At 37.0% G+C, this 27,739-nt stretch overlaps 1 protein-coding gene across 6 annotated transcripts in view; it reads right to left on the bottom strand.

The window, feature by feature from the left end:
• Positions 1–469: 469 nt before the first annotated feature.
• LOC108713165 (SLIT-ROBO Rho GTPase-activating protein 1) overlaps positions 470–27,739 on the bottom strand; it is a 96,100-nt gene continuing 68,830 nt past the window's right edge. For 3 of the 6 annotated variants that reach the window (XM_018255997.2, XM_018255998.2, XM_018256000.2), the window contains 9 exons: positions 25,972–26,049; positions 24,531–24,665; positions 17,261–17,366; positions 14,382–14,606; positions 11,203–11,282; positions 6,809–6,989; positions 6,086–6,220; positions 4,672–5,035; positions 470–3,196 (listed from right to left, as the gene is read on the bottom strand). In XM_018255997.2, coding sequence (XP_018111486.1) covers positions 2,816–3,196; positions 4,672–5,035; positions 6,086–6,220; positions 6,809–6,989; positions 11,203–11,282; positions 14,382–14,606; positions 17,261–17,366; positions 24,531–24,665; positions 25,972–26,049 — 1,685 coding nt within the window. In that variant the 3' untranslated portion in view covers positions 470–2,815. The remainder of the gene's footprint in view (positions 3,197–4,671; positions 5,036–6,085; positions 6,221–6,808; positions 6,990–11,202; positions 11,283–14,381; positions 14,607–17,260; positions 17,367–24,530; positions 24,666–25,971; positions 26,050–27,739) is intronic. The other 3 variants (XM_018255999.2, XM_018256001.2, XM_018256002.2) reach the window with 2 other exon arrangements.

Genomic DNA, 27,739 nt, shown 5'->3' on the forward strand with positions numbered 1-27,739 from the left:
CTTTCTATGGGACCTTATAGCAGCCCCTCTGGCATTTGCCAGAACCCACAGATTGCCAGTCCGGGCCTGATCTTCACTGCCCTTTGCCATCAGTGCTAGTGAAGCAGAAACAGAATGATTTGGGTGTTTGGTGTGACTGAAGAGGTGAAGGCAGCGAAAGGAGAACCCAGACATTATACCACTAGATATAACCATTCCAAAAGATTTTGCAAAGCTGGTATATACTTACCCTAATGACTTGTTATTGCTGCAGTTTTTTTTCGAATTATACGTTTTATAATCCAGTGCTTTGAAAAAATTTTTTTTTTATTCATTAAATTTAATTTGTTCAGAGTTTTGCTTAATTGAGAAAGACCCTACCCATGTGTACTCAAGCACATGTCCCAGCACCGACATTGCAGTATTGCTAGAATACAATGCAAACACATACTGTAAGAGACAACACAAATCAGAGAAATAAGATAGGGGCTGACAGAACTATATCATTTATTATAAAGAAGTACTAGGAACAAACCTGTATGGATACTGAAGCCTGCAATGGTACATGCCAAAATGTACAGTACTATACATAAAAGTGCATCATCACGACAGATTAACAATACATCTTTTTTAAGGTTTTATTTTTAAACTTGAGGTTTTTTTTTTTTTCTTTGAGAATGCAACTGAATGTCATGGAAATGTAAAACTCAGAAATGAAAAAAATCTGAAGTTCCTCTAAAAGATTAAAGGCACTTTCACATGTACATACTACAGATGTACACTGACACAAAGTTAACAGTCAACAGAAAAGAACACTACAGTACTGCAGTTCATCAAGCTGACAGTAAAAGGCCAATGCTGACAATACGCTGTGCGTGAGCTTCCTCGTTCCTGGGAATTTTGAGTGTGCGCAGCACAGGATTTCCCAGCATCGGCCTCTGGGTTGCAAATGTCTGCTTCCCATTATACGAATCCACCGACAGTACTCTACATACCTAGAACCATCAAACTACGCACAAAACTTGAAGCTCATTCAGCAGATACACTGTTTTCAACATATTCTTGTACTACACTAAAATCTAATATAAGCATAACACAATCCATAACAATTATGTAAATACACTAATTCCCAACTGTTTCTGAAGATGTATACACTTTGACATGTTCAATCATAGGAAAGAACAGTACCAGGTTAGGCTTGCACTTGAATAACGGACAGCAGGTTATTCCAGTTTGTTCCTTACTTTGTTGTTACTGGGCTCAGCTTAAATGAAAGGCTCGAGACTGCAGGGAAGAGGTATAGCACTAACATGTAAACCACAGAAAATAAGAGACACATGATCTGGTTACCTTATGCTGGGAGTTCCATTAATGTGACAGTTAATGAGCCATGGGTTGATTATTGTACATGGAGACGGCTGCTGCTCGCTGCAATTGGTTGGTTAATGTTAGTGGTCTTTCTATGCCATGCTCAGTACTACAGTAGGACTGCAGAAATGCACAACTGTGTTACAAACAACTTCTCTTCTATTTAGATACAGGAAATGCCCCCTGTAAAAGAATGTTCCCAGTATTTGAGTGGCTCTGTGACTTGGTATATGCAAAGCATACATCTCAATAACATGTATACAAAAAATAAAAAGTCTTAAATGTCTTGTAAGACACAGTAACAAAATACATACATGTGGTACCAATGTATGTTTCTCAGCCTTCAAAACAATGCAAGGCCCTTGAACCTTAAGGTATGTGCTGCATAAATTTATAAAATGAATACTAGTATTTGTATCCTATAATGTTTGTTATTATGTGCCCTCACATATTTCAAGAAAGGATATAGCTTCTGTAAATATGTCCTCTGAATTCAACACGATACACACACGAAAAATAAAAGAAAGAATGAACAGATTAAATATATAATAAAATTGCAATATATATAAATATAACAATGCCAATATAACCAGCCATGCTGACAGGACTGAGATTCACTGCTAATACTGTGGCTGCATAATTTCATTTCTCTAGTACTGAGCTAACTCCAAAGGATAAGCAACTAGAAAATGATTTTCTGCTTTTGCCATCTTTATGGCAAAGGACATGCTGAGGAAGTATTTGCTCCCCCATGTACAGTGTGTACATTTGTGCCTCTTTGTATATCTATCAATATAAAAATACAGAGGTACCGTACATTGTATGCAAATTGTACATGCAGCATATACCTTATACATTTGGACCTCTCCTAGATGCAAGAAACATCTTTTCCAGGCAAAAACAAACACACACAGCTACATTTTATTAAATAATTAACTCCATTTTCATTATCCAAAACAAAAGCTTGCTTCTTTCCTTATTTTCTCTAGATGTGTAATTATTTGCAATGAGTCAATGGCTACTTTGAAATGTATAGACTGAGCAGTAAGGCCCCAGAGGAATGTTAAGAAGAGGTGCTAAAACCACAATTCGCTTTTAGGTTACCCCTCAAACCTGACAGACAGCTACAGATTCCATATTCACTATGAGTTGTAAAATAAAAACACCTATCTATGTTTCAATCCTGCTGAAATATATGCATAAGCAATGGCAACATTTGATATATTTTAGTGGGAAGTGGGAAGCCATCTGTGATCTGTGTTGCATTCTATACAAATTGTGCAGCATTAAATCTTCAAGTAATATCTATGTGTCTCTAAGGTTGTAAACAGCACATTTAAACAGTCCAGTTGGTTTCTAAATGCCCTAGTGTATTTACAGAGGTTTGACACTACTAACTAAAAAAGCATGGCAACTCCAGTTACTAACATGTTCCTCACACCTTGATCCAAAGGTTTGTAACATAAGATTACATTGTGCAGGATTTGTCTGCTGGCCCTTGTGCAGTTTGAGATGGCCCTATTCCAGGGTTAGTCTTTGGAAGAACGATCGGTTTTGGCCTTAATGCAGGAGGTTTCAGCTGGATTCCCATCCTAGGTGTCATCATGGGCTTAAATGTACTCATGGCATCACTAGAAGTACTGGTGCTGCGGCGAATTTGAGGCTCAACATTCTTTAGTACAATATTGTGTAGTGGACTTAGGGACTCTGTGGATGATGCTGTTGTAGGACAGTTCTTGACTTGATCTAATGTATCCAGCACAACGTCTGGAGCATACTTGGCAGAACTCTGACGCTCAAGCTCACGCAGGTCATTCAGGGCTGTGTTCATGGTTTCTTCAATATCCTGCTTAAGAACAAAGAACAAACACTAGCCAGCATGCCCACACAAAGAACATATACATAAAACAAAAGATCATTTATTCTTTCCAGGATAAGGCATATTTTTTCTTGTTAGGATAATTACAGGACTCGTATACTATAAATTTAGCACACAATTCTTAAATGTGCACAGAAAAAAATGCTATACATAACATGATTAGGCTCATGAATACCCTTGTATGGTGTAAACCAATAACCAATAAAATTCTTGGTGTAACTGACAAGAAACAGAGTTCAACTAATTTCTACTGTGTCCTTTTATTTATGGTACTGTGGTACAAGCTGTTTTGGACATAAGCCCTTTCTCATCTGTACAGACAAGAGGGAGCTGGACTCTGTAAACCCACAGTGATCTTTAACCCAGAATGAAATCATGCAGAGTATTTTACAAATAAAACACCCTAACAAATCCCAGAGACCCCATTATGCTCACATGAAGTTTGGACAAGTCATACAGAAGTTAAAGGGACAGCAAAATAAACTAAAAGGTGTGTCTAATATAATGCGCAATACAGCAAAGTTATCAAACATGAAAGTTTCTGGAACTTTAAAAAAAAACCTATTTGTAGGTTACTGCACATTGTGATCCAGACAATAACTTATGAGTAAATGTGAAAGCTTGCATAAATTGCATGGATTTATTCATTTATATGAAATGAGTGGTTGCTCCTGGACTGAGGCCAACTCATTGTGGTCTCCCGAAAACCACTTAAATCTCCTGTGCCCCAGGCACCAATCTACAGGGCAGCCACTCCCCATGTCTAGAACATTTGTTGTAAAATATAAAATTGGTAAAGCTGTATAATTATAGTAAACATAATTATTTATACATACTTCTTTTTACATGAAAATATCCCATCAAAATATACAGGTATGGGACCCGTTATACAGAATGCTAGGGACCTAGGGTTTTCTTAATAACAGATCTTTGGATCGTTAGACCTTAAGTGTACTATAAATTCTTGTAAACATAAAATAAACCCAATAGGCTGATAAATTATCTTAGTTTGGATCAAGTAGATACTGTTTTATTATTACAGAGAAAAGGAAATATTTTTTTTAAAATGTGGATACAATGGGGTCTATGTGAAACAGTCTTTCTGTAATTTGGAACTTTTTAGATAACAGGTTTCCGGATAACTGATCCCATACCTATACATTATAGGGCACACAAACAGACAGATAATGTATATAGGACAGTTGCTTACATAATTCAGGGCTAAAAACTTCATTTATTTTTTGTTGCCAAGCCTAAAATGCACAGCAATGCACAAGATGCAAAAAGAACTTACAAAGGAAGTTACACAATGCACAAGAATACTATTCATTGGACTGTGAACACAGACAACATTCATGGATTTTGAAAGCATGATGTCCAATATTAAACAGGAGCGCCGAGAGCTGAAGTACTTTGGACTATGAATAATAATTCCCTCTACATACCTGAGCAATAGTTTCTGGGTCAAGAGGTTTGTGATCATTAAAACTTGTATATTGCCCTGATGATGTGGATCTTCTTATTGGCGGGCTATCTATCTTTTTTAAAGACTCATGCCTACTGATGTTGGTCAAACTTCCGTGACCAGGTTTGCGTCTACGTTCTGGACTGTCAGTGTTTAAGTTGCGATTCTGCAAAAGAGCGCGTGGGCTGCAATGACTTGACAGGTTCATATTGGAAGTTCCAATTTCCACTGAAGTGTGATTGCTTACAGATTTGCCAGACTGGCTAGGGTGCACGGGACAGTGGCTCTCATTTGTCCTTCCCGAACGACGAGAAGAAGGAGGGGGGTCAGCTCTCCGTCTTTGCCTGAAATAGAGACAAAATAAATTATGATTACCAAGGTGTATACTTACTATATTAACAACATTATATATACTTTTCAGTGAAAACAGATCCGGTTGGAGTTTTGGCAATACAACAGTGCTGAATAGTTAAGATCACCATATGGAGTTTACCTTGACGTGGGATGGTGGTCTGTCAATTTTATGATCATAACTTTGTAACTGAAAAGCCATGTTTTTGTAAATGCATGCACTTGCACAGATACTACATGACTAGTGAAACAGGGAATGTGCATTGATCAAAGCCCTTCGTTTCTGTAGGTTTGTTGCTAATTTGGGCAAATCAGGACTTTCATTGTACTTGTGTATTTTATTTAGCATTGGAGTGCTCCCACAACACCGCTTTTTATATATTTTTGTTCAGTTTGTATATATGTACAGTGTAGGGTGTGCTCTTGCTCATTCCGTATATTTCTTCACTTAGAAACATGATCAGATTTGGCTTTCAGGACCAACTCTGTCTCTAAATATTCCAGTCTTTGTCTCCAGCATGGTGTCACGGCCTCTGCAGATGAACTACATGTGTTTTCAAGAACTCATTATGTGTGTAAGCAGCACCACCAACCAATATCAAAAGAGGATCGTTGCCATAATAGCTCACTAATACACACAACCCCATATAAAACTCTGTTTTTGTTAGCAATAGTTTTTCTCCAACTAGTCTGTATCCTATAATTTACTTATAAATGCTTCCTCTCAGCTTACAGAGATAGATTAGAAGTTTTCTGTCCATTAGACACAGGCTGGGCTATGTTACATTGCAAAAGGAAGAGGAAGTTTTACATTGTAGGTATCAGTCATACTGCGTCCGCTTATAATAAGCATTATTACAAATGCAACAGAAAAATATCAGTCGGCTAATATTGGCCAGTGATTTAGCAGTTATTTCTGAATTTTTAAGGATGGTAAAATGACTGTTTAAAAACAAGAAACTAAAAAGCCTTTAAAAATCAGGCCCATTCCGTCCTATTTCTTTTTATATCGGGCTTTACACAGGCATAGAAGCCAGACTTACCGGGCTACATAGAAATCAGGGTGATGGTCAGCTGGAGAAGTCAAATCTTTGGATGATGACTTATCCTCTGTTAGAGGCTCACTGCTTGCCTCGCTGTCTGCTTTCTGACTCAGCGTATCAGAAAAAGTATCATCCCTAACAATTAGAAACAGAGACAGACAAACCTTAGAATTCAGTATAAAGAAGTGAAAATATATTAAAAGAAGAGAGAAATAATATTCATATTCCACATTCCTCCACCGTGTAAACAAGAACTTGCAAAAGTATGTGTCACTCATTATAAAAGCATGTTTTTGGCATAGTCCCACTTATCAGGTTTCCAATAAAAGTAATGAAAGACAGAACAGGTTGTTTTACTGATGCAGAAAACACAGTGTGCCATAAGCCTATGCGAGGTCCATGGTCATAAACATAAGTAAACAGATGTGCCCCAGCAAAGCACTGCCCCTGTGTCAATCCTAGGCACATGTGCTGGCTGCTTGAAGGTTTATTCAGTTGTGTTATTTATAACATGTATTATATAACTAAGCCACATCTTCTATGAATTCAATTAAATTTAACAGAGACTCTATTCCTGATGCTTTCTGAATAATTCTACATAGATACATTTCAAATGTTCACAAATAATTTAATATATAGATACATATGCAATATTTGGAGCCTTATATCTGTACTACAGAAATATTACACAACAGTGCAGCTTCCTCTGCTAATATGACATACATGTCTTGCACCACAATATACTGGTGGGGTACCAAGCCATCTATCCCATTGTGCCTTCCTTCCCACCAGTCTTCGGATGCGCGGTGATACAAGAGAAGCGAGGCCCCCTTTTTAAACGACAGCTCTCTGGCAGATCTTCCAATGTAGTCAAACTTAGCAATTGCTTCAATTGGCTCACATTCTGCAAAGGACAAAGGCAGCATAGTTCAGGAAGAAAAAATGGACTAATGTGTTACAAGGACTTGCTTTCATGTTGCAAGAACAGCTTTAACAATATGCTGCAGAACAAATTAAATATATAATTAGGCGCCTGAACCACATCATCTGTTTTTATGCATAAGGTGTGAACAGAACAGCTCAGTTTATATGATATGGAAGGTAATACCACAAAAAGTAAAACTGAAAAAAAATCTCTTGGATAGGTTTGATAGAAAGGAGACAGCTTTGCCAGAGTTTGCAATATATATATTTCCCACTAACATCAATATTTGTTTAAACTTAAAATACAGACTTCCCTAAACAGATTGAATTTCTCCTGAATTCTATATAATCTGGAAACACTATAAACTTGGCATTAAAAACCTCTATAAACTGTGCAATTGCTTTTACTGAATGCAACAGTTTATTAAAGGGGTCCTCCAATATACATTAATTATAACATTTACATGTTTCAAAAGGTATTTTGAAATGTTTTTGCTGTTAAAAGCTGTGCCTGATTGGCTGTTTTTTATCCTCAACAAGCTGTCAACTCAAGTGTATGGCCACCTTTAGGGGCAAATTTACTAAAAAGCAAAGTGGCTAACGCTGGCGAAAATTCGCTAGCGTGAAGTCATTTCGGCACTTTGCTGATTTACTTATGGTAGCTGGCGTAATTTCGCCAAGGAGATAGACTCTGGCGCAACTTCGCCCTCTAACACCAGACAAATTTTCGGTAATGTTATTACGCAAATTCACTAAGTTTTTGATATTACTGAACGTTACCTCTATCGCCAGACTTGCCTTCGCCACCTCAGACCAGACGAAGTGCAAAAAAATTGAAATTTTTTCTAAGTCCCAAAAAACGCTGGCGTTTTTTCCTATTTAAAGGGTGATAGACTGAAAAAGATCCCTCCTTCCCCCCTACATTTGCTAACATATGGCACCTAAACTATACTGTGGGCACATGTGTAGGGCATTATAACAACTTTATATAATTTTATTAAGGTTCCCTGGCCTTGTGTAGTGTAGTGTATTTGATGCAGCATATACAGCCATTGTACTTTAACTGCACGCCGTATGCTAATTAGCCAGCGCTAGCATAACTACGAAGTGCTGAGCATCATTTCGCCAGCGTTCGTTACCCTGTGCACAACTTCGGATCTTCGTGAATTAGCGTTGTCCAGGCGAATTTACGCCGGTTAGTGAATTTGCCCCTTAGACTGAAGAAATTGAGGAATGAATGATCACAACTGGGAGATGATGTAGAGAAGAGTGCATTTGCCAGTGCATTGGTACTGCTCACCCAGTCCTTTCATTTTGGCCATAGTAGGCTACAAGCTCAAGAAAACAAAGTTGAGAACCTACAATGTTTTGCACAGAGACTAAACAGCCCAAGCTCAGAGCAGCACAGCAAGACATAATTAGCTCAGTATTTTCTAAACACAACATCCAGATGGTTTCATTGGCATGCTTTCTGCTTCTTGTTTAGGCTTAACTGCTTATATGAACCAGTACATAAACACTGATAAACACATACACTTGCTATTGGATATTAAAGGCTGCCCTTAAATTCTATCAAGGATATGTTTAGTGTAACTCTGAAACTGGCTTCCAAATAGAGGGTGCAGGTCTGAGCCAATCCTGAATCTGAGAAGGATATATGATGAGCCACAGGGTGGAGTTTACATTCGATGGCATGCTATGTGACTTTCTGTGCTTTTACATAGTTCAATAAGCTCATGGTCAATAGAACACTTTTTATAAAGACAGCGTACTCTGCATCTTACCAGTGAAGTATGAGGTTCACCAGGATGTGTCTAAGTTGGAATCATGTATCTCACCTGACACTAATGGGTCAATTGATTGTTTTCTTTCATTTTTTGCTCGAGTAGCTCTAAACTGTACTGCTCATTAATTCCTGATTTAACAATTAATTTTCCATGAAAGAACAAACTATTCAGTGTAGTCAAACACGGTCGTAAGAATTTACATCTTTCAGCTTTAATAAATGTGCCACTTAGTTAAAATGTTGGGGAAAAAATGCTACTGACTCTAGGGAAAATACTGTTTAATAAGAACTGCTGAGAATTCTTTTGGATTCCCCAGTCTGAACTTTCATAAATCTGCCAATAAATTGTTCACCAAAGAGCACAGGGGTGCATGGGTAATACAACCCTATTTCCAAAAATGTTGGAACACTGTTAGTTATGGGCGAATTTGCCCCGTTTCGCTTCTCCGGAAAATTCGCGAATTTCCAGTGCCCATTTTTGACGCCGGCGTTCATTTTTTTAGATGCCGGGGACATTTTTTTTGACGCCAGTGAATTTTCGCTGGTGTTTCGCCCATCACTAAACACTGTGTTAAATGGAAAGAAGAACAGAATGAGACTATTTGTAAATCATTTAAATTCTGAAGGAGGATTGCAAATTTAGGGGGTTATTTACTAAACTTAGATTTTTTTCTGGTCGGACTTTTAAAGGAAAATATCTTTTTTTTTTTACAATTCTGAATTTTCCCCACACCAGATTTTTTTGTAAAATGTATTATTATATATAAATACAGAAAAAAGTCAGCGGGAATTTGGTCAAGCAGTTTACGCAAAATAGTGAGAAAGTTTCGGAGTTTGATAAATAACCCCCTAACTGTTAAAACTGAAACAATATATAATAAAATCAATACAATTTGATTCCAGCAACACCGTGGCAATTAAATATAGGGTTTAAACATTTTAAATTATATTTTACACAGTGTCCCAAGTTTATTTATTTTTTTTAAACTGGGTTGTACTGGTGTGACGCATTACTATAACAATTAACTGAGGTGACAATGTAGCAAGTCTGACATAAACCATGAGGTAAGCTGTATATTTTGGCAAAAGGGATAAAGTGACAAGTAGGCAGCAGAAATATATTTGTAGAAAGATAAAGCGCTTTTTTGTATGTTTTCTAGTAGTCCTAGTTCTTCCATGTACTCCTTGACTTTCAAAACACGTTACACTTCAAACTGTTTTTTCGTTAAATATCCTTGTAACTCACCTACCAGTCTAGAATTACATTTGGGCTCTGGCATACCAATATGCTGTATTAGCTCCAGGTATTCCATTTGTGCAAGGCATGCTGAGCTGGGTCTTTAATACAACTGCAAGCGGTGCTCCAGAAAACAGAGTCATCCAAAGTGCAGTGTGACCGATAGATCCAGCACTTTAGCTGAAGCATACTGCTTGAGGTTAATGCAGAGCTGGTGGGTGGAGGGGTTAAAAACATATCTGCAGCAGCCCAATTCATTTCCACGCAAATTTCTCTTAAGCATTCCTTATAATAGATCCCACACCATAATAAAAACATGTGTAGTTCTAACTCTAAAAAAAATTCAGCTCCAGTGTCAATATGTGCTGACTTTATGGTCCTTACATGGTCCCTTAAACAGAAAATTGCGCATGCACCGACACGCCGGTCTCATTCCAAAGATTTTCGAACAGAAGAAGATGGCGTCTGTGAACTCTGATGCCTTAATTGGCACCGAAGGGTAAGTAAAACGTTAGGGGCATTTGCCCGGGTCAACACTTAGGCTGGGGGGAGGGGGGTCTACGTAGGGGACGGGGGTAGGGGTTTTTTTTTTTAAAGTTAGTGTTGAATTCTCCTTTAAGGCAGTGCTGTGTATATGGCACAAGGCATGTAAATACCTTCTGTTTTCAGAAAACCTTATGCTGCATATCTTGTCTTTCAGGTTTTGGTTGCCATTATAAAGTATTTGAGATCATTTTAGCCGAGAAGCCTATGATTTTCTGCACTAATTGACACCTGTTTTTTCACAGAATGAAAGACCTCACTAATTGAACTCCACGCTGCTATTATTTCGAACAAGATATTAATAATTTGAACACTGCTATTATTTCGAACAAGCCTCAATTAATGATTCAATTAATCAGAATCAGCAGCATGTCATTACTGTTGGTTTGCTATTACTCTACTACACCTACTAGTAAATGATGTGCCATGTAGAAATATAATTTATACAGAAAACAGTAATCGATCAGGTTAGGGGTGTCGGACTGCTATTACCAAGTAACATCTGGTTGTAAGGGTTACATCTTTATCATTGCTGGTCAGTTGGGATAGTATTTGCTAATGACAATGACTGATGAGAAGAAGCAAGCAGAGAAAAATCAGAGATATACAACCGTGAAAAGAGCATACCATCATCACTAGTGTGGGTTTCATTACCAGCATCCTGATCCACTTCATCCAATGTGCCATGCTCACTGTTTGGGCTATCGCTGTTAAAAAGAAAACATACATTAGGCACTTAAAAGCACTACTAACAACTATATTCCAAAACAACAGTTTGAACAGAAGTAAATAAGGGACTACAGAGTAAGCTTATTGGGCATCATTTAGCATGGGCAAACAATGTTTCTCTTTGTTCTTCCATGCAACCTGAATAACGATTGCCTGCCACAGTACGAAATCTGGTCTGCAAGGAAAACCCACTTTTCAATATGTTTTGTGCTTTAAAGCCCATTATTTTCTTGGGTTGTCTGCCTGCTAACTCTGCCAGTACAGAAACAAGCATGCCTTCACACAATAATTGAATGGATAATCAGCACCTTTTTGAAGCAGAAGTAGATTGCCAGTTCTGTAAGTTATAAGAGACTATGCATAGGCTGGCTAAGATTATAAGTGATCTCTCCAATGTAACCTCCCCTCGGTCATTGGTTCCTGTTCAGATTTGTGGCAAGTATTCTGCTAAAATTATTTGTTGTGTGTCGGTTTTGGAAAATGGAAATGAACACAGATCACAATGTGTGACTTTCTGATGATTCGGTTTTACTCTACTCAACTAATTGATGGAATTTTTGTTACATTATTCTGCCTGACTTTATCTGACTACAGGTTCAGCTTCTCTTTGATTATATATACTACAAACAAACATGTGTGGGACTAAGTTTAGGATGTGAATTTTTCTACAGTCGGTTGTGGTGCCAAAACACTGGAAAATACCACACATTACAAGGAGCATATACATATAAGAGAGAGCACCGCTTAATGCTTTAATGCCACTGAAGACAATTCACACGTAAGAAAAAGAAGTTATTTAGAGCAATTTCCTGTGGCTTTTAACCAGGAATGTGTCATGTGTGTAATACATAAATAAATATACACGTACATGAGAAGTGAGGAAAAACAAAGGGGTTGACTTCCATTGAAAGAGAGCAACATTCATTTCAACATGAACTATGAAACTAATCTTTAAAAATCATTCCTCTGATCACTTCTGATGAGAATGTGTATTGACCTATAGTGTAAAGGTGGCCATACACGGGCAGATAAAGCTGCCGATATCGGTCATTTGGACCGATTTGACAGCTTATCTGCCCGTGTATGGGGGCTTCCCGATCAATATCTGGCCACGATATTGATCGGGAAGGTTTGATTTTTAACCGACCGACCCGTCGGAGCCCCTTGGCGTATCGTAATTCAATCATTCGGCCATACGGCCGAACGTTCAAATTACCCCCGATATAGCCATGCCGTTAGTGGCATATCGGGAAAGATCCGCTCGTTTGGCGATCTCGCCAAATGAGCAGATCTTTGAGTCTATGGCCAGATTAAGACAGACAAATTACAAAAAAACTAATGGAAGCATTTAGCAACATTACAGTTATGAACCATATGAAAAAGCTTTATACTGTATACTAAATAGATGTAAGGCTTTAGTTTGAGCTTGGCTAGGCACTCTTCACTGAATCCAGGAAAGCTTATTGCTTGTGAAAACTTCAGTTTTCTTGATTTCAACAAATTGTTGAAGGGGAAACAAGTTATGATTAATTGTCTAAAATATTCATCAATGGATAACACACCATCTGCTGACAGGTCAATAAAGAGCCATTTAAAGTTAGGCTAATATTTGAAGAGCACAAGCAGTATGAAGCTACAAATGTGCTCCATTCCAGGTATGAATAGCAGCATTATTTTACAAGGCAGAAGGTATATTACCATTTATAAAATTCTGACACATAATGACATCATTTCCAGCTCTAGACTCATTTTTGTTAAAGGACTCCTTATTCAGATATCAGGTCTTTTATAACACAATAAGGTTACTTTACACTGCAAATGGCACAAATAAATTCTATATGTAAAATTTGACAATGCAAAGGGGAATGTATGATGTGGCCACCATTTGAAAAATATGGGATATACATTTGATTTAATGCTGAACAGATTTCAATTTCAATTACAAACAAATATATCTACGGAGCCCTTGGGTAGTACTAGGTAACACATTTCCCTTAAAATGCACACTCTGTTTTTATTTATCAGTTTTTTTCTCTGCTATAATTGATGTCCAAATTGGTTACAGATAGGACCAGAATAGTTGCAACAATATAAGAGGTTAAATAGTTTTAGCTCCTTACTGCGGTTTTCTGAACTTCCCAAAGTCTATATTATTATGACTGTGCTAAAAAAAAAAGATGTAAATCAGGGCTTAATTGGCAGAACTGAAGGTATACCAAACAGTTAGGCTAATGACTAGCAATATCCAGGAATAACGTTACATAAAAAAACATAAACAGGACCCTTGTAAATGTGCACATATGTCCTTGTCCTCTCCTATCACTTCATTGTGGCAAGGAACAGGACAATTTTTAGGTAATAAAATAGATTAATCTTCTTACTCTCTGTGCATTGTGATAAAGAACCCCATATCCCTTGCCTAAAACCAAAAAAAAATAAACAACAAAACTGGGGTCAATATTAATTGAAACATTCCCCTCTTAACAATAACTCCTGTGACATCTACTTATGCTAATTAATCAAACTTTAAGGGGGATTAAAGAGGGATTATCAATCAGTTCCTGAGGAGTCTAGTGGTGCCTGCTTTTTATTTTTCCCCCAGCCACAGGGCCTACTGCAAGTAGTTTATTCAGACATTCATACAACAGCTTTTATTCTACCTGCCTTCAGTTCTTGGACTGTATGATGATAAACATGCACAGCAGTACTGAAGAACAGCTGGTCCCCAAATCCCTGCTCCAGTCATTTTAAAACACTTCAATAGGATATAAGTGTTTTAAGAAACTATTTCCCTACTGATAACTTCAGCTTCAGAGCGTCTTTGAGGCATGCTGAGATCTTTCACCAAAGGAAATCAGGTCATTGGATGGTCAGAAAGAAACAAAAGCCAATGGGGCGCTACAGCTACAAAGCAATGTTGTTTCTTTTATATCCAGTGAAAACATTCTAGTAATAAATGGTTGAGTCACATGTAAAAAGTTAATTTAATACTTAAGGAAAAATACTTTACTTAGTAAGGCATAAAAGTCTGGTCCATGTGAAAAGAGGAGGTGGAAGGAGGAAATTTATGAACTTACCAGTAGTCATCTCCAGCCATGCATTTCTCATAAACTGGACCCTCCAGCTCTTTAGCATCTGGGAAAATTGTCTCATGGTGAATGATGATGGTTTTAACAATTTCATTCACATGAGCCTGACAGGACACCTGGTCTTGTATATCTGGAACAGGCATTAAAGTAGGCCCAAAGCAAATTGCCAGGTTATAGGAATCCATCATATTCTCGTCGCTGTATTGGGAAAGGCTGTGAGGAAAAAATAGAGAATGTCTGATAAAGAAATCAGGGTTCATAAGGACCATTCTGCATGAGTTTAATGACTAAACAGGATAGAATACAATTATAATACTAGAAGAGTCCACATACAGTAAACAGTCTGTACATTAATAGGTCTACAGAAAAAAATGTGAGCATAGTGAAGAATTACTACACAACAAACTACCAATATTATAAATTTAGTTAATTTTGGTAGCAAGGGCAGGCCTCTTTTACTAAGATAAGACCATCATTACATTTGGCAACTCTTTTTGTGGGGTTTGGGGGGCAGCTGTACCCTGCCTTTGTGAAACTGAGTGTTTCCAGATGTGATGCACTAAGAAGAATCAATACAGCTAATACTGTACGTACACACAAAAGCCCTGTTACTGGACACCTGCAATGAGTACAACTAGCAGCTGCATGAATGCATAAGTGCTATGTATGACACCTAGGGGTTATACACAAAGGTAAAGTAAAGCAAATCTAGGTAAAAAAGATGAATGAGTACACTGTTGTTTAAAATAATGTCATATTCAGTATATATTTAGACGCACATGTGCTGCCTTGTATTCTGAACTGCACAGACTTGGCAGTCTTGGTTTTCATGCAGAATCATGGAATTGTGGGATTTTTAAAAATAGAACTTAGCTTTTATTTTGTTTTACTCACTGCTGATCACAGAAATGGCTAAAAAAATCTGCGAACTTGATCCCAAGCATAACAAGAGCAGAGGTATGCCTCTCAATGGACACAAGTGTATTATTGTAATTGCTTGTCCTTTAATAAAGTGTTTTAGATGCTTTTGTTATAAACTGCAATTCTGAGCAACCCTTTTATGAATCTGTAGTATAATTTATATAATTCTTATATAAAACATAGCTGGCAGAACAACTTAAAAGAGAATTTAAATTAGTTACTTTTTTGATACAAACAACATCACGTTGCTGGTATTAATGTAAAATTAAATTGATGATAAAATGATGAGGATATTGGTATTCCAACTTTTTGACTTAGGCTGGTGTAATATATCTGACCTTGAAATTATGCCATGAATGAATGATACCATTTCTGGTGTAAATCAGCATTTTATTCATTTTTAAAGGTGGCAATACAAATAAAAGCTGCTGACTCTTTATTGGCCAGTGGATGGTGTCAACAGGTCTGAACAACTGATATCTGGCCAAAACGTAGGCAGATATTGATTGGTTTAATTTTCTCATTGCATCTAGGGCCACATCTGTTGACAGTATGCATAGCTGCAATTATAATGTGATCGATGGCCCAAAGGGCAAACAATTGAATAAGCATGATATAGTCCAACTCCAAAGTTCAGTAACACCTTTAGTGTTATTGCGTAAACACTCATTGATTTTAAAAAAAATTTGTAGGACTGGCATTGCAACCAGGTTAATATCATTGGGTGAAATTTAGCTATGCATATGGTAGGTCATTACAAACCCAAACCCAGTTATTCGACAGTTGCTGAAGCAAGTAATGCACCAGTACCTTAATCGCCTAAAGGAACTATCTACTCCCATTGCCATACAAAATAGTACTAAAGAGGGGGAGGTGGCTGAGTGACCTTGTGTGATTAGTAGTGCTCACATGATAGCAATGAAATCAATATTAAATGTATGCAATTTAATCCAGTCATTATTATGCTAAGGAGCAGTAAATAAAACAACAACAAAAGATAGGAGTTTTCATAAACAAGGGGGTTCACATAAAGTGGATTATGAAAAAATCCATTAAAAAAAGCTATTAAAAGAACCCCTACAAAATAAACAGAGATGAAAATCAGGGCAAAGTCTCCATACTTAAGAGCAGTACTGGTCTGCTTGCTTTGTTTCTGTATAAGCTATAGCTGTTTCATGTAGATCTGTTCTTATCATTGTGGCTCAGGCTATGTTTTTATATGTGTGCTGAAACAAAAAGCCAGGCAGGCAGGAGGAATAGAGAAAAAATGTACTCTTCGCCTCACACTATCTGACATAACCTTTGACAGGGGAGCCTGTTTATGTCTGCACTTATCTATTCCATGCAACAGCTGAATTCGCAGCAGCTGAGGTCAAGCAGGGATTCAGACTGAGTGGCAGATTTTTTTTTATCCACAAGTCAGAATTCCCCCTGTTTTTCATAGTGATCACTGCTTGAGCTAGACCTTTGATAAATTAACTTTATTTAATAATTGGCTTTGCATTTAATGAAATCCTCTCTTTTTTGTACTGACAAGCCTTAAAGACAAAACAAGTTTACACTATCTATTCTGATCAGCACTCTGTACAGTCCTTCTGGAATGGCATTTGTTCATGTAACATTATCTAAACTATGTTCATGTACTGCAACTAAATGTAGTAATAGGGTTTCAGGGTTTAAGAGCACAGAGTAAGAATAACTACATATTGTTGATAGGTTTATGACTGAATTAATACAAGTCATCGTATTTCTGTTATTGAAGAACTTAGGCACACTGCATTTATGAAATAAAAGGCTTCGATTTTTGTTTTCGGACAGCTGACCAGTAAAAACTGGCTGCTAAATGGTTGCTACTCTTGTCTTACTAGTAGCCAGCTTTGTACATTTTTTTACGTTGTGAATAAGGGCCTTTGACTCAGAAATCTGTTATATACAACCATACTTACTGGTTCAGGAAGGCAAACAAGTATCTCATGACTATAAGCACAGTCCTGGGCAATGTCAGAAGAATCTTGCGAATGTGACCAGCCCTCTCATAGAGATTTTCTACTCCTGAAGAATAAGAAAAAAGGTTTTAGACTGAAACTGATGGGGGAATAATAAAGACATATAAGGCAGAATATGGAGAAAATATGGAGAAAATATTCTTTACTGTTTATGGGCTTCTGATAAAGCTGACCCTAGTGTGAGTTAGTAGAGAGACAAAACTAAAATGTAGACTGGGGCAGGGACTGATGAGAGTGTTATACAATCTCTGTAGGCTTAAGAAATGTCCCAAGGAGGACCAAAACTTTTTTTCTATATTTTAATTCCCTTGAGTGCACAATGCCTTTATGGATAAATGTTAATTCATTTTAGTAGCACTGGGGTAGTTCCTTGTTTGAGCAGTGAACTTGTATGACAACTTATCTGTTTATGGACAACAGTGGCAAATCTGGTGGTCACATGGCATAAAATAGAACACCCCTTCATAAATTCTCCATTTATTTTAGACAGCTTTTTACACAATTTTTTTTGCGCCCAATTTATTTTTGCACAGCATAATAAATAGGCCCCACAAGATTGGTAAGTAGGACTAGGAAGAGGGCCCAGGATGGTAGGTGTAATACTTTGCTTAAAATGGACTCTATGGTAGATGGCCTTCCCATAATTTGGAGCTTTCTTGATAATAGGTTTACATGAAAGGGATCCCATACTTGAAATGCCAAAGCAAAAGCTAAAAAGTACATAAGTTATGAATGTTGTAGTTGAGGGTTGTCCAGCTGGAATGACTTGAGATAGATGTGGCACTGCAAGCGATTCAAATGCACAATGGCTTCACAGAATCCTGTGTATGATACCACCATTTCAACACAGTTTCTCCCAGTGTACTAAGCCTATATGATATACTGAATGTTTCAAACAGATTGACATTATTGCTCTTTTGCATCAAAGATTCCCTACAGTGTCCACACCTGGACTCCTCTAGCAGTTGTTGCAATGAACGTCAGCAGCTACAGAGGGCCTTTGGGGAAGGGTACTTTGGAAGGTCCAGTAATACAAGTTGCTCACTATAAAGTTTGAGAGGCTCACACACTTGTAATTGCAAACAGTGTATTTAGTGCAGGAACAAAATAAATGTTACTATTAGAGGAAACATTTACACTGCCCGACTACATTCATAAAATAAAAAATTTTAAATATTAAACTCCTTAGGTCATTTCACATAAAAGACTATCTGGCTTTATTTATTTTTATTCCTAACTTTTGTGAGAGACTTCCAATAGTGTGTAACATATGTTTTTACCTACTACAATCCCGGGCAAAAGATTCATGATTTTTTCTGTGATACGCATGCCAAGGCCCTGCTCAGTGGCAAGATAGTTAATTAAAAACAGCACAGCTCTTGATCTATGATGTGCCAAGGTTTTCTCTAGAGGCCCATTTATGTTCTTTGGCAGAGGACAACAGCATATGTGATGCAAGCAGAAACACTACTGAGCAATGGTCTCTTGTGTTGTGAACACATTTCCGGGTTACTGGAAATGTAATCTGCTTAGCTAGACATGTTACCATAGCAAAAATGTTATCATATCCCTACATATCTTCATCTCAAGTATTAAGATTTAGTTAAATACATAATTTGGCTGAAAAACATAAAAAGCATTCACAGAAACACATGAAACTCAAATGCATGTGTTGCTTACTGCACTTTATAAATCCGAGAATCTTGACAGAGACATTTTCTGTGGGTAGTTAAAGTGGTGGAAAGCAAATAACTGGTTATATGCTCAGAGGAGATCTGAGCTGCTCTCACAAATCCAATGCTTTCCTTGGTGCCTTGAACAAATGCAAATGAAGAGGCTCCTGAGAAATTAATGAACTGAACTTGAAATTAGTTTTTAGCCCTCAGCCCAATACTATAATATTACCTCCTAAATCTACCTGGACCTAAATCTACCTGGGCAAGGTGTCCAAATAATTTTGGCTATAAAGTGTCAGTTGGAAATTTATGGGGAAAAAAAGAAAATACAAATTACCTGGCAGAAGCCACATTTCCACTCAATAATTGACACACTACATGGCCAAATGTATTTGGACACCTTGCCCAACATCTGATTTCCAACCCATATTTATTAATATGAAGTTTGTTCTTCCCTTTGCTGCTAGAACAGCCTCAACCATTGTGGGAATGGTTTCTACTAGATTTTCGAATTCATTTGGAGAGATCTGCTTCAATTTAGGCACTAGAGAAACAGTAGAGCAGTGATGTTGGGGATTAGGTCTGGCACTTATTTGGCATTCCAAAGGTGCCAGTTGGCTCTGTAAAGTAAAGTTCTTGAACTCCAATTTCAGCAATTGTTTTGCCTAAACAGAAAGGATCTTTGCCCATACTTTTGCTACGAAGTAGGAAGCAAAGATTCTGAAGGATATCATTGTATGATGTAGCCTTAAAGGGGCAGAATACCCAGTGTCAACATGAATGAAATGAATAGAGCTTGGGCTCTATGAAAAAGCTATGGTTTTGTTATTTAATGAAACAGAGAAACTGAAGCTGCTCCATGTTTGGTGACATGTGAGGTAGGTAATTAGATTCTGAGTATACAGCCCTTCCCTTCATCCTTGTGTTGCAACTGTTTAAGCTCACAGATAAGCAGCAGTCCACTAGGGAATTATCTATGCATTGGAAATCAAATTATTTACTTTGCAAGCACTGGGGTAACTATAGAGGAAGCAGATGCCCGCGGTTGTGGGGGGCTGGGGAAAAGGGAGGCCCAGACTGCAGGATCTGTTAAAAGTGAGAAAGTCAGACAGGCTTGTATAGATTAATACATACAGGGGGTTATTTATCAAAATCCGAAAAGTTCTCACTATTTTCTGAAAATTACTCCAACCAAATCCGCACAGACTTCCCCCCCCCCTATTTATTAATACATTTTTACAAAAATTTCTTGTGTGGGGAAAAACCCCACAAAATCTTTGTATTATTGACATCTGGACATCTGCCACTGAATTTTACATGAACTCGGCAGGTCTGAGCTGGAGTACTTTTTTATTCTGACTTTTAATACCATCGAACTTTAATAAATCCCGAAAAATTCAAGTGTTTTTTTTTTTTTTTTTTTTCTACGAATAAATTTCGTTTTTCCCCTTTAAAAGTCTGACCATAAAAAAATGGGACTTTGATAAATAACTCCCACAATGTGTACAAACTGCAGAGAAAGCTCAACACTTATTCACGAGGCCCTAAACAAAGCCTAACAGAAGAAGTAAAACTGTAATTTTATCAAACCAGAAGCAAAACTCGAAAGGTCAAAACATTCCTTAGGGTATATTCTTTCATGACAAAAGAATGGCAGCATTGAAAAATGACCTGAACATTTGCAGGGTATGTTTAAAAGGATGCACCTCATTCTAACTCATCTTTGCCTCTTCATGCCATTGTCCCATTGAAGAGTGTAGAAGAGTGCAAAGCCATTCTGAAGAAATATTTTATATGTGTTTGTTGTCCTGGAGTAACATCCAACTATACTGCAGTAAATACAGTATAGTATATTAAATAGAGACTATCTTAATCAGAAAATGAACAATAGCTAGAAGATGTCATTTTCCTTGCTTTAAGGATGTATTAGGTATTTGGACATCTGGTGTATACACTGAAAATAGCAAACACTTGAGACATAGTGTATTCTTTATATGTATGCATGTTTTTCCCTGAAGGTTCCCCTTCTGATGCTGGTGGCCCAGGGTTAATTACCTTTCTGCTTTACCCTAAGGCCAATTTTAAAACTTACATGTTTTATTAAATTATTTGTTTATTAATGTCTTATTTCTCAAGCTAAGGATACAGTGGATTAGCAGACACATTCTGAATTAAAATCCTAATAGAACCTTCCTCTTCCTTGAGACTTTTTTCCTCAAGTCTCTGAAAATGACTTTTCTTTGCCGTCTTTATAAACAACATTTTTCAGGACTTTTCTTTGCTGTCTTCCAATGAATTGTAAAGTGCTCTGACACAGAGGAAGCTGAAAACAACAGCCAGGGACTGAATCAGCAGATTTAATTTCCTAGACAAGTTATTTTAACTGGTAAAAAATAGTGAACTGTGTGAAATCCGGGAAAAGGATGCAAGTCAAATAATATGAGGAATTGGCAGGACTGCATGCATTGTACAGGTTTATTTTTTTCCTTTTTTGTGAAATTGCTCCTTTAGTGTATATAGTACTCAAACAACAGGTCACTTGGCTGACCTTAAAAACTACTCTCTCAAACACTGTAGTTTCCTAAAGCTAACCGACATTACCATGACCTTTATCCTACCACAAGACCAGATTTTAAAAGTACAATAAAATATAAATAGGGGAAAACCCGGGAGAATCTAAAACACTATGAGACATAGAGCTAAATAGGAAAACTGACCCTGAGGAATTAAGAACATTTTGTCCTCTGGCCTGGAATTTTTAAAAGATATTCAATCCCTATTCTGTGCAGATTGCGACTTGCACTTTGCTAGCAGCTAGGGAGCACACAGTGTAAGATTTCCCTGTAGAATACATTATCAATTTTTGGTATGTCAGGATAAGTAAAGGCCTTCTATTCATCATGACACAATAGTAAATTATATTGCCCCGAGGAACACCTCTTATATTGACACTTTTTTTGAAAATACAAGAGATATTTGTAAGTTTGCACAGCTTTGTATCACAGTTGGGCCGAGGAGAAATTTTATAGTTATCATATATATCATAAATTCATAGGGGGAGACAACACATCAACATTTAACCCAAGTGCATGGGGTAAATAAGTATACACTTCAAAAAAAAGGCCAGCAACACAAGGATTTTATATTAGTCAAAAAAGTATACATGCAGCCAACATGACTTTTCTCAAGTTCAGAGTAAATCCAGCTTCCTTTCATGACAGATGTTTCAAAAAAATTACAAATACGGTGAAAATTATGATGAAGGTAACCAGATTTCTCAAATATATAAACACACTGGAATTAACCATCAGAATTCCATTAATCAAAAAGAAGATTTTGACTCTACACACAGAAACCCCTTAATAGAGAAGGAAAGTCTTCTTCCACTTGGGGGTGCCAAATGTTAGGCACCCCCAAGTGATTGTATATACTTACCTGAAACCCCAGAAGAGGGTCGCTTTGTGGTGCTCACTGGAAGAACCCCGGGCCGGTCAGTTTTCTGCTGATAGGAGCACCGGCCCGTGGTTTCAGGTAAGTATGTACAATCACTTGCAGGTGCCTAACATTTGACCCCCCCCCAAGTGGAAGAAGACTTTCCTTCTCCTTTAAGATTAAATGATTATTAAATAAGGCTTTTTGACTTTTTTGAACTACCATTTTGCTCTTCAAAGCATAACACATAGGACTTGGTCCTTGTTCACACAAAATATTTTCTGACTGTATACCACTAATTTAACAGACACTTGCTGAAGGACAGTCAAAGTCTGAGGCCTATATCTTTGGTGGTACCTTTTAAAGGAGTTCTTCTGGCTTGGAAATATATTTAGGATTTTTAATTAGTCAGAGATGGTTATTAACTTAAGAACAGGAAATTCATGATATTTGCTTCCTACTCACTTTCCCAACTGTGTTTGATATTTCATTCCAACAGCTGCAATCATAATGACCAAATACCCAGCATCTTGGGTTTCACAAAAGTCTGCAGTGATCATCCCCATTAAGCCCTTAGAGGTGTAACTGTTGTCAGAACATAACTGTGATTGGCTTCCCAGGCAAGCACAAAATATGAAACTGGATTTCACTAACATCAGTGTGCCATTGGCCTTAGCAATCAAGGTTACAAGTTACATGAGAATATTGCAAAATAATTTTGCCCCAGTAATCAGTTGATACGTCTTCCACACTGGGCAGAGCAGCCTGGATATGGATTCCTTGTATTTGTTACTGAGCTATATTTAGAGCAGCATTTCCTCAGGATTTCCATACAACAGACACTGACTAGCACACCCAGCCAACTGCTTACTAATATACAGTACACAATGCACAAAGGAAAAGATGATGGTGAGCACAACTATGAGTGATCTAGAAACCATATGATTGACTTTATCAGATAGCCCTTTATCAGTATATTTTATAAAAATAATATGAGCATAATAATAATAATAACCATAATATATAAAAAGAGAATTGCTGTGTGTACAAAATGTGTTAAATAAATGAGAAAGAAATGCTGAAACAAATAGTATGGCTGCCAGACAATGCTCCTTCTTTCCATTTTGCATGCGCACATTTTAAACTTGTGTGTGTGTATATCAAAACTTGAGTGTTCAGATCAAAATAAATACAACATTTTCTGTTATCAAACAAATTTCTTTGTGCGCACTACAATTTGTTATGTGTGCACTAGTGCACACCCTAGAGTGAACATTGCTGCCAGGAATATTTCGGGTTTTTTAAAACGAGGAAATACTAGAATTCAATAAAACTTTGGCCAAAATATCTTTAAGCTGTCTAATTAAAAATAATATGCCATCTTTTTATAGTGTGAAGTAAAGATAAAAAATAAATGTAAAAAGTATTACAAGAAGAATCAGTGGTGAAAACTAGTGATGGGCGCATCTTACCCGTTTCGCCAAACATTTGCGAAAACTGTGAAAATTTTCAAATGCATTGATGTCTATGGACGTCAATTTTTTTTGTCGCCCAACAATTTTTTTCACCCATTGAAGTCTATTTGGCTATTTGTCAATTTTGAAATTGCTTGACTTTTTGTTCAGAATAAAGTTATTCTTCTGTGTCTCATTAAAAGAGGCCCAGAGAAAATTGGCTAAAGAACTCTGAGGTGTTCAGCAGCATAATATGTGTAAGCATGTGCTTGTTATGTGCTTTAGCATTTTGTGCTGCCTGTCTGAACCTGATCTCAGCATAAAAATTAAGGCAATTACTGAAGTGTATAAAAGCCTTGATTATGTGGAGAGGAATGTTTTCCTGCTGTGGTGGAATCAAAGTGTTATGCATAATCCAGATGAACAAAAAGGGAGCGGTCACAGCTGCAAATACGAACAAACACTCTGAGCCTTAGATGTGGGACCGTTTGCCTTTGAGAATTATAGTAGTTCCTTTCTCTCCTTTTTAAGGAAGTGTATTGCAGGATAGAGCAATCCTCTCTAAAGGAAGAAGCAGTAATTCTAAAACATAAGCGAGAAAATGGGATAAATTTGCAGGGAAGACAAAAGTAACAAATATTGACTTACGGATACATGATATTAGGTCATTAAATCTTTCCTTAGGAAAGAGTGGGTTTTCTAAACCCCGGAAGTATAGCTTCAGTACTCCTGCTACCGAGTTGATGTCATGGTTGTTTTGGTCATCTGTCAAAGGATCCTCACCTGAAACAAGATACAAATCCTAAATTATTAAAATTATACAATTATTCCTAAAAAAGTTACATGAGAATGTTGCAAAAACTTGAGTTTTCTTCTAAAAAAGTGTGTGCTTACTTTATCCGGAGCCTTTGTACCACAACAACTATAGAAACATCAATAGTAAGACCCACATACAAACTATGCATTATCAAAGGCATTTAAAAATACATAAAGCCCATATAATTGCATGTTAACCAAATGAGTTATATTTGTAATACAGTATTAATAATAGAAATAAAAACAAAAATGAAAATGAGACTCAATGATATAAACGTTTGCACACATTATAATTCATGCCAATAAGTGTATTTTAGTTTTTAAAGTTTTTATTGGTTTAAAATTCCGCTTGCTTGATATACACCCTTTAAGCTGTCAAAGAGGTTGAATTAACATTAACAGTGTTGAACATATTTTCTGTGACTAACATTACTTTCCTCTTGCTTCTGTTACAAAGGCTAAACGAAAAAAAGCATAGAAAACTTCTATTATAGCAAGCATGAAGAAATAAGAGGATTTCAAATAAAATGGATGAATAGGGTCCATTCAATCAAATTTGTCTTGCCTACATTCACCAGATCTCTCCCAAGGCTGAAAATAAGTCAAGCTGGCTTTATGAAGGGGTGAAATAATACTACACAAATAATATGGTATTGAACCAACACAAAAAATTACAAAACATCTCTGTCCACTCTAGACAATAAACCATATGCTGTATAAAAGAAAATCAAAATTCTTATCACAGAATATAAAATAATCTGTTAATATAATCAACCTATTCTAGACCATTAGGGGAATGTAATTTAAGTTGCAAAGAGCAAAAGAATTCGCACCAATAAGAATAAAAATCCACATCTCCCAATGTAATATTGTTCCTTAAACAGATATTGCATTTCAAATTTTAATTGCGCTTTGAGAAATTTTAATTGAGCACTCTTAAGAAGTGCATGAAGGCGTCGTAATCTTTTGGAGGAAACATAACTTTTTCTGTAAGAAGTTTTATTACATTTACTGCGCATTGGCGCAAACTATAACATTTGCAAAGGGTCTTTCACTGTCGGAAGTGGTCTCTCAACAGTTTCCGGGTTCGCAAATGCTATATTAAATTTGCGCAAAGCAAAAATTGTTCGCACAAAGGCATAAATTTTGGCATTGCTAATAATTTTTCCGTTACCGACTTTTATTACATTCCCCCGCATATGTAAAAATATATACAACCATAAATGGCATGTTTATGCTAAAGACCAAAAAAAGCATAAAACCAATGCCTTACCTCTTTCAAAGGCATTTTTAATATCATTGACTTCTACCTGGGATCCAGATACTCTGAATATGCCCTGATGCTGAAGCCCTGATAAAGACATATAGGAAAACAGACAGAGTGAGGAGGTGCAGATGTGACAATTTAATAAACAATTGTCAAAGCATGACCACATATATACAAAGACATATATATATATATATATATATAACAAACAAGGGAAAGTTGTGCTCACCACTAGTTTTTAAAATCATTAGGTGGGGGTGCAATGAGGCTGTGACCACAAAATACATATAGACAAATACAAGATTCCTCTGCACTCAACCCATTATCAATATATTTAAGACAGAGACATTTTGTGCATACTGCTACTGAAGAATGCCTTACCCTTTAAACAAAACAGGGATTGTTTGTCCATATATTGCAATATATTTAAGCTGGCCAACTACGTCAAAGTCATCCCATATCTGGCCAGTCCTATGCTCAATTTTCATCTGATTCATTAAGAATTCTATGGTTTAATTATACATTTTATAAAAGGGACGAATACGTTTTACCTGCAACTTACTAGCTGCTTTCAAAGTAAAACTCCCAAACTTGGCTGCCCTTTTATTAGACACCAGTGGGATCACCTGACTATAGTTGGAGAGGGTGGGAGCTACAACATGGAGCTGGTCACTGCTCTTGTAGAACTATAACAAACAAGGGAAAGTTGTGCTCACCACTAGTTTTTAAAATCATTAGGTGGGGGTGCAATGAGGCTGTGACCACAAAATACATATAGACAAATACAAGATTCCTCTGCACTCAACCCATTATCAATATATTTAAGACAGAGACATTTTGTGCATACTGCTACTGAAGAATGCCTTACCCTTTAAACAAAACAGGGATTGTTTGTCCATATATTGCAATATATTTAAGCTGGCCAACTACGTCAAAGTCATCCCATATCTGGCCAGTCCTATGCTCAATTTTCATCTGATTCATTAAGAATTCTATGGTTTAATTATACATTTTATAAAAGGGACGAATACGTTTTACCTGCAACTTACTAGCTGCTTTCAAAGTGGTGAGCACAACTTTCCCTTGTTTGTTATAGTTCTACAAGAGCAGTGACCAGCTCCATGTTGTAGCTCCCACCCTCTCCAACTATAGTCAGGTGATCCCACTGGTTGGCTTGTTTGTTATAGTTCTACAAGAGCAGTGACCAGCTCCATGTTGTAGCTCCCACCCTCTCCAACTATAGTCAGGTGATTCCACTGGTGTCTAATAAAAGGGCAGCCAAGTTTGGGAGTTTTACTTTGAAAGCAGCTAGTAAGTTGCAGGTAAAACGTATTCGTCCCTTTTATAAAATGTATAATTAAACCATAGAATTCTTAATGAATCAGATGAAAATTGAGCATAGGACTGGCCAGATATGGGATGACTTTGACGTAGTTGGCCAGCTTAAATATATTGCAATATATGGACAAACAATCCCTGTTTTGTTTAAAGGGTAAGGCATTCTTCAGTAGCAGTATGCACAAAATGTCTCTGTCTTAAATATATTGATAATGGGTTGAGTGCAGAGGAATCTTGTATTTGTCTATATGTATTTTGTGGTCACAGCCTCATTGCACCCCCACCTAATGATTTTAAAAACTAGTGGTGAGCACAACTTTCCCTTGTTTGTTATAGTTCTACAAGAGCAGTGACCAGCTCCATGTTGTAGCTCCCACCCTCTCCAACTATAGTCAGGTGATCCCACTGGTGTCTAATAAAAGGGCAGCCAAGTTTG

The sequence above is a fragment of the Xenopus laevis genome, chromosome 3S (genome assembly GCF_017654675.1).
Source record: "Xenopus laevis strain J_2021 chromosome 3S, Xenopus_laevis_v10.1, whole genome shotgun sequence".
NCBI lineage: Eukaryota > Metazoa > Chordata > Amphibia > Anura > Pipidae > Xenopus > Xenopus laevis.